The following is a 7,633-nucleotide window of genomic DNA, read 5'->3' as shown; positions in this document are numbered from 1 at the left end:
AGCTGTGTGTCAATTGCATACTGTAAACCTTTACACACAAGGGCCTCATTGCATATTAAATCTGTGGCAACTTTACAATTAATGGTAACTCTGCAATAAATGGTAGCTACCATGGCAAAAATATTTCATAACCAATCAAAGCCAAGAAAATCACTGATAGTCACCATTGATGGAAGTTACCATTTATTATAAAGTTACCATGATAGTTTGATGCAAGAGGGCCATGGAAACTTACAACTTGTACCTCCTTGTGTTTCTGCATGGATGTTTGCATCAAGCAGTTTCACAATATGTTGGCTTTTTCGTGAAAAAAGTAGAGTTAAAATAAATTGACAGAAATAGTCTCCATAAAGTCTTTCTTATGATTGATCATACATAACTGCATTATCTTTACTTTAGTCTCTATGTTTTGCCTTTGTGTTTTTATCTGTTTTGTTTTTTATTTCTGTTCTATGTATTTTTTTTCTGCAAATATGTGAGATCCTTAAATCTCATGAAACTCTTGTGATATAATCATATGATAACAGAGGGGAATATTTTATGTTATTTTTTCAATTCAGTGAGTTCAGCGGTTAACTTTAACTGCTGACTGAATGCGAAGTGGTTCACAAGAATTTTGTGTCTTAACCTTATAGCTTTCAAATGTTCATATTTTACTGCCTTTTCACTTAACAGTTAATTGCTTGATGGACAGTGAAGTTGAACTACTGCTTTGCTGCTCAATTTTGAAGATCTTATTATAATTATGATTTTTATTTTTTTGGCTGAGGTATATCAAGCCTTGTGTCTGAGAAAGGAGTTATAGTTTACACCTTATGTACTTTCTATGTTTCCATATTTATCTTTCTGCACTGCTAAGTCACTTTTATTTTGAACCACACACATTCTTAGCTTGTACTAAAATCACTGCAGCCTTGACAGAAAGAAACTGTGAGAACAAAAGCTTTTAAAGACTTTCACTGACAAATCTCAGGAATCTCTATTAGCATGATAGTTTTAAAAGGTGAATTAGACTCTGCATCATGTCAAAGAAAAACTCACAATCTTTGTTGCAATGGGGGAGGGGGGTGGCCAGAATTTTTAATTTAAATTGTGACTATTTTGCAAGAAATCATTTCTGTTATCCACGAGGAAGTGGTATGTGACCATGATAAAACATCTACATGCCTTGGTATGAAGAGTTCGTTTGCAAAAACCGATAAGTCCATATTTGCTAAACGGAGATATTTGCGATTAAAGGTCAAGAAAAATAAAGAGAATAATAAGAATTTTTTTGCTTCTTTTGACCATAACTTCAAAAATGTACCTTTATATGTAGTGACCAATATATAATTTAAAAGGTATTATTTTGTACTTTATGACAGAGACCGTACTTCAAAATCGTCAAAAATGGACTTATCTGTTTTTGCAAACAAACTCTTCGTATGTTCATAATTTCAGTAGATTGAGGTAAGGTCATGACTGGTTTTGCTACTTTCATATTGTTTATTGCCAATGAAGTGGTGGTTACAAGCATCTCTCCTGTCAAACGCATTTATTTTGTTATTTCTCTTGAGTTGTTGTAATCGTTTTAGCTATCTACCTTACCTTTTTTTTTAATGATATGTGCCAGACATCCTTAAACATTCCCCACACCCATACCACAGCTTGCATGTTGTAATCATACTTGAAGATGTCTCAGATGTGATTACTTGTTAGTTTGTGTTTGTTTCCGAATTTCGTTGATATATCATGACCCTTCACAGGCAGTATTGTTATGAATGCAAAGAACAGTGTACTGGGCCCTGTTTTTATATGAAGAGTTAAAATTGACTATAAAGTTCATTTCTGTCATAAATGTATGGCAGCCTGTGTGGTAAGGGAATTTACAATCAGTTATTATCTTTTGATAAATCGAGGCCCTGTACTATGCTTATGCAGTTATCTTTGTGTCTATGATACACTGTGCAATTTGGTCTCCCACTATTTGGGGCAGGTATTGTAAAGTTGTGAACTTGGCATATCAGTGAAATACTTTAGAAAGTGTCTTTACTTCGAAGATCTTTGAATGGAAAGGAGTGAGAGACATTTTTTGAGTAAATGGAAAACTCCTGTAGCCCGTCACATAATCTCAGGTGGATTTTTCAGGCTGGGATATAAGCCATGTGGAGTCATGCCCAGAGACATAGATACATTTTTCAAGATACACTGTTGTGCCTTTGATGCAGAAGAGAGCAAAATCCTTTGCTATCAGATTCACAGGTCTTAGCGCCCCCAAGTACATTTTCACCTGGGTACCAGAGTGAACATTCAAATAAAAAATATCACTGTTTGTCATTTCATGTTTCATACTTGTGTCATTTTGAAATGATATCATCAATCATTACCGCATGGGCATGTACAGGTGTGATTGCTACATGTACTATCCTTGCTAATACAGTGTATATGAAATATCAAAAAATACACTTGTGTGTCTTTATATTGGTGTTAAAACAGATAACAGATCTGCTCATAATTTGTACACTTCCCTGTTACCATGGCAACTTCTCTCTCTCCTTTTTTCCCCGACAGATCGCCGAAATGTTGCCACCATGCTGAAACAGAGTGACATCCACGCCGTAGCCGGTCTGCTGAAGGCCTACCTCAGGGAACTGCCCGAACCACTCTTCACCCACGCGCTCTATCCAAAATTTGTCGAAGGATTACGTAAGTCAGATGACTGAAATCCATTTGTGACTGAAGCAAAACCACGAGCAACACATTCCTCCCAGTTTTTGCTTTCTTTGACTTTACCATTACTGTCTTAGAGAACTTGTAAGTTTCTAGTGTGGGAGCTACTCATTCTGCCGTGGAAGGAAAGCAAGCAATGGAAACGTTGTTGGTGGCTTGTCTTTGCTAATATTATTGGTTCACATATGTCATCTGCAGGATCTGTTTAACATTACAACAAGAGGGGAAAAATAAATAGACTGATCCAGTTTGGGCTCTTTTTAGAAAGTATGAAAGTGTCTTTTTGCGAGTTGCCTCTAACATTCAATGCGAATAGTTTAGACAAGGACTTTCATGTGCATTTTAATTTCACAAATTTTGGCTCTCGCAAAATTAAAAGTCATGCGAAGATTCCTTGTTTATTTACAGTAGCAAAAGTTTTTTTGGGGGGGTATGTGCTTTACCTATGTTATTATATTCAGACTGAGATGATCAATTTTATCCATTTTGTCCCCCTGTCTTGTGTCATCTAGAACTCACTGACCAGTCAGCCAAGAAGAGATGTTTCTTGTCCCTCCTAAAGCAGGTCGTTGAACCCAACAAGACCATCATCTTTCTCATTTTTAATCACCTCAGGAGGTAAGTAATGATGATGATGATGATGATACTGTCACGACTACTACTTCTTACTTCTACTCCTACTACTACTACTACTACTACTACTACTACTACTACTACTACTACTACTACTACTACTACTACTACTACTACAACTACTACTACTACTTCTACTACTACTACTACTACTACTACTTTTACTATTGCAAATAGTAGTAATGATTTTTGTTTTGTAACAGTTGAAACTATTTTTTAGTGATTAATTTTGCACAATGGACCAATTCTAGTGAGCTCTGCTTGATTTTCATAATATCTTCCAGTATAGTATTCATGTGCTGTCATTAGTGCTACGGACTTGGTGGCTCCACATGTCGAGCTTTTTATACACAACTCTACAGTCCGACATATTGTATGTCACCGAGGGAACTGAATCGATGCTTTCTGATATGATTGCAGGGTTCTCACCTCTCTGTCTCTTTCCCTCTCCCTCTTCCATCGGCCGCATAGAATCGCCAAAGAGGAGGAGAAGAACAAGATGTCGCTGCACAACCTGTCCACTGTCTTCGGCCCCACCCTACTGGGCCCCGCCGTCTCCCAGGCCGACAGGGACAAGCCGGACATCCTGGCTGAGATTATGGGCATGTCCAGTGTTATCTCCCAAGTCGGCATCCTCCACTTCTGCCTGGAGCACTTCACCGAGGAGAGCTTGCAGAATTTCACTGAGACAGACCTATAAATCTTTGGGGGCCTGGGTTGAGAAATATCGCCACGGCTGGAGTTGAGAAGTACATGTATCTGGGGAGGAGGGGTGAGGGTTCAAGGGCTTGGGAGGAAAAGGAGAAGGGATTGTGAGTAGAACATAGAAGATGATTAGATTTTCAGTGTGCAAGAAGACATGAAGTGATGAACCACCTGAAGACGTGCCTGTTTCCATGGTTACGCGATTGAAGACATATGATTTGGGAATTTGTTTTTACATAATCAGTCCTTCCAGGTAATGGGCAGTGGTGGGCTTTCTGCATGGACAGTGACATCGTGTGAACCTGATGTTTTGATGGGGATGGCAGAATGGGAAGGGGGCGGGGAAGGTAAAGAAGTGTGACCCTGCCTCCATGGTGATGACCTCACACTTTTTTTCCGTCTTGGGCCAGGAAGTATGCTCCCTGCCCTGTCTATGTGCAACAAAGGATTGGGCTAGAAAGCCCAGGAATAGTAGATAGTGTTTCTGCAGAGAAAATGTGACTTTGTTCTGAATAAGAATGACAATTAAGCAAGTTATTTAGCCATTTATTAAGCAATGGCATAAAATAAGAGGCAATGTTTTCAGTGGTTCATTTTGAATTCTTGCTTGTTTATTCAGGAGATGTATTTTTTTGAAAATCTCTCTGTGTCTTTTGAAAGATAGATTTCTGCCAATAAAAGGTTTTGTAAGCTTGCCTGATGTTGATGATGCAGGAGTTGTTGTTTATCATTCTTTTTTTTTTTTCGTTTTTTGGCTTTTTGGGGGGTTGCATTGTGATTTGCAAGCTGTACTGACTGCTACGTATGCTGGCCCATAACGTACAAGAAAATTTTCCCCATACTGACACATTCTGACAGTACCAACCACCTAGTTTCACATATGATTTTTTTTTTGTGTGGAAATCATTGCAGCATACTCTTAATCTTAATGTGTTTAGCTTTTGCATTTTTTTGTACTCCCTACCAATTCTCCATTGGACTTCTTAAACTTCCTTATATGGCAAACCAATTCTTGGAAGTGCTGTCTTCTGTCTTTGAACATATCAAGTTTTGAAAAAACAAGAGCCTTTTTTATATTCAGTGGCCTGATTTGCATGAGAATGCATGCACATCTGTTTGTTTGTGTGACTCCACATTGTTCTCTGAATTGCATTATCCCTGTGCCTGCAACATTGATCTCACTAGCCTTATGAGCACCATAGAGTGCATTTGGAGTGATTGCATTTATGCTACCATGTTCAGATGTGGGTGGAATGGGGTCATAAAGTGTAGAAAGGTTAAGGATGGGGGCTCGTCTCCCCATCCACTAGATTTTGTGAGAAATGTTCCATTAAAATGGTTTTGTTTTGGTAGATTCTGGATTGCTAGCACTGTAAGACTGTAATATTTTGAGGCTATGATAGTTTGAACTTGACTGAGATATGGAGAGGCAAAAAAGTGTGTGTGTAGGGGGTGGGTTGGAGGATTGGAAAGTGCTTTTATCATGAGGGATGTGGTAATGCTTTCTGTCAATGTTTGGAAAAAAAAACCCCAACAACAACACACCTGACTAAACAAATAGTAAGATTTAATGTAAAAGTGCTGAAGGTGTTATAATAGTAACCAGAGAACAGGCATAATACCTAAAAAGACCTTACCGAGAGTGAATTGTGGAAGGGATTTTTTTTTTTTTAAATTAAGGAAGGCTACAGAGTCCAGTCTGTTGCTAAGGGCAACGAGGACTGTGTCACATGAAAGAAAATACGTGTAAAGATCTGGTCCAGTGGTGTCAAATTTACCAAGGGCATGGTTAAATGCAGCAGAAGTCTGTTAAAAGGTGTACAGTTCCCCCCACCCCAACCTGGTGAACCACTTGCAACCAAAACAACCAAATGCGATGCTATGATGTGTATTATTTTGTAGCTGTTAATAGGGGAATGAACTAATGACAAGCAGACTGAATTTGTGAATAATAATCATGCAGATAACTATTTGCAAGTCTAGCCTTCATTTATGGTGCTTAATCTTTGCTATTGAGCCAGAAGTTGTCTCATGTTAGCAAATAATCATTTGTTAATCTTTAATATGTGTGTCCACTTTTTATAATTTGTGATGAAACCAAAAGGAATTCATTGCAACTTCATTTGAAGCCCTGTTTTGTAAACATTTGAATCCTGTTATCTTCTTAAGAGATGATATATATATATTTTTTATCACATACATTCAGACTTTGGCAAAGAAAGATTTGCCATCATTCCATCAATATGTGTATTATAATTATGTTTATGTGAAAGGTTGAATTTGATTTAGCAAAGGGAAGTCAAGTAAATTAGGGGAATGCCTTGTAGTGATGACAGTATTCTGTGTTGAGTGATGTTTATAGTGTGAGGTTACCATAGAGTTGCAGACACACAGTAAACTAGACAGGAGATCTCCATGTTTCTCATGAACCTCATGTTAGATTTTTCAAACTTATTGGATTGAAGACTGTTAAGATGATTCATTCCAAACACTGTACATGAACAGGATTTCCTTTCTGTTTGGTGACTGGATGAAGTGTGTTTGATGCCATGCCACTATTGTCAAGAAATATCTTAGTCAATACACCATGGATTATGTGGGCTATTTATCACCATGTCGTATTAAAATATTCATTTCAAATACACGAGGAGGTAATGTTAGTTATCATGACTGTAATTTATACATTTTGATTTCCTCAATAATGGGTCATTGGCTCAAAAGACATTGAATGGTTATTTTAAGAAACACAATGAAAATAATATGATGTGGGATAAGTTGAATGTTTTATCATTTAGTCAATGTGATAGTTTGGTGGGATGAAGGTAGATCTAAGTTTGCTTAATGTAGCTAGAATTCTGTGTATAGTGTACATACTATAGAATTTAATGTTATATGTATTGTATTTATAGATTTTCTGTCAGAAATCATTGTAGGATTACAATCTGCGTGATGCAAGCCAAACAATGCAGGAATTACGCGAGAGAGTTGTCGGCACAAGTGATGTCCTTTGAAAACTGTGGGGAGGAGGAAGAAACATTTTCTTGGGTGAAGAGAATGTGATGTCAGTGAATTATGTGACATCAATATATGTGACCAATTAAGGAGAATATTCTAGATATTTTACATCTCCTTAGCCCAAACAAGAACCTTTCATGACAAAATTTAGCATGTACAAGCTCATACTTTTTGAACCCAAAGTATGCTGTGACAATACATGGGCTCAAATGTCCAGAAAACTTGTTCAATTTAGTCATCTCCTTGTGGTTTTGAAATGAATGCATATTTTGTGAATTGCAAAATTTATGATGTAATTGTTTTAAAAATCATGTTATGTTGTTTGTATGTAAATAGGAATTTTTTAAATACAATGTTTTCTTTTGTACCCGTCAGTATTTATTCAGATCAATTGAGGACATGTCTTATTTTATGTTAAGGTCTCTTTTCACACTTCTTGTTCAATCCTCAAACTTCTCATTGCAATTTAACTTACTCTGTTGATGTTTAATTTCCAGGGACCGTAGAACTCCTTGATTAATCTACGCCTGATTTCTGTCTTTTCTTGGAGGTTTTTAATGAAAGGCAAGAA

At 37.1% G+C, this 7,633-nt stretch overlaps 1 protein-coding gene across 1 annotated transcript in view; it reads left to right on the top strand.

The window, feature by feature from the left end:
- Window positions 1-4,053, top strand: part of LOC140226758 (active breakpoint cluster region-related protein-like) — a 112,167-nt gene extending 108,114 nt beyond the window's left edge. The window contains 3 exon segments of the mRNA XM_072307188.1: window positions 2,551-2,685; window positions 3,222-3,327; window positions 3,814-4,053. Coding sequence (XP_072163289.1) covers window positions 2,551-2,685; window positions 3,222-3,327; window positions 3,814-4,042 — 470 coding nt within the window. The 3' untranslated portion in view covers window positions 4,043-4,053.
- The last annotated feature ends 3,580 nt before the right edge of the window (window positions 4,054-7,633 follow it).

This window comes from Diadema setosum, chromosome 4 (assembly GCF_964275005.1).
Source record: "Diadema setosum chromosome 4, eeDiaSeto1, whole genome shotgun sequence".
NCBI lineage: Eukaryota > Metazoa > Echinodermata > Echinoidea > Diadematoida > Diadematidae > Diadema > Diadema setosum.
The sequence above is the reverse complement of the archived record's forward strand: the minus strand, read 5'-3'. Positions and strand labels throughout refer to the sequence as shown.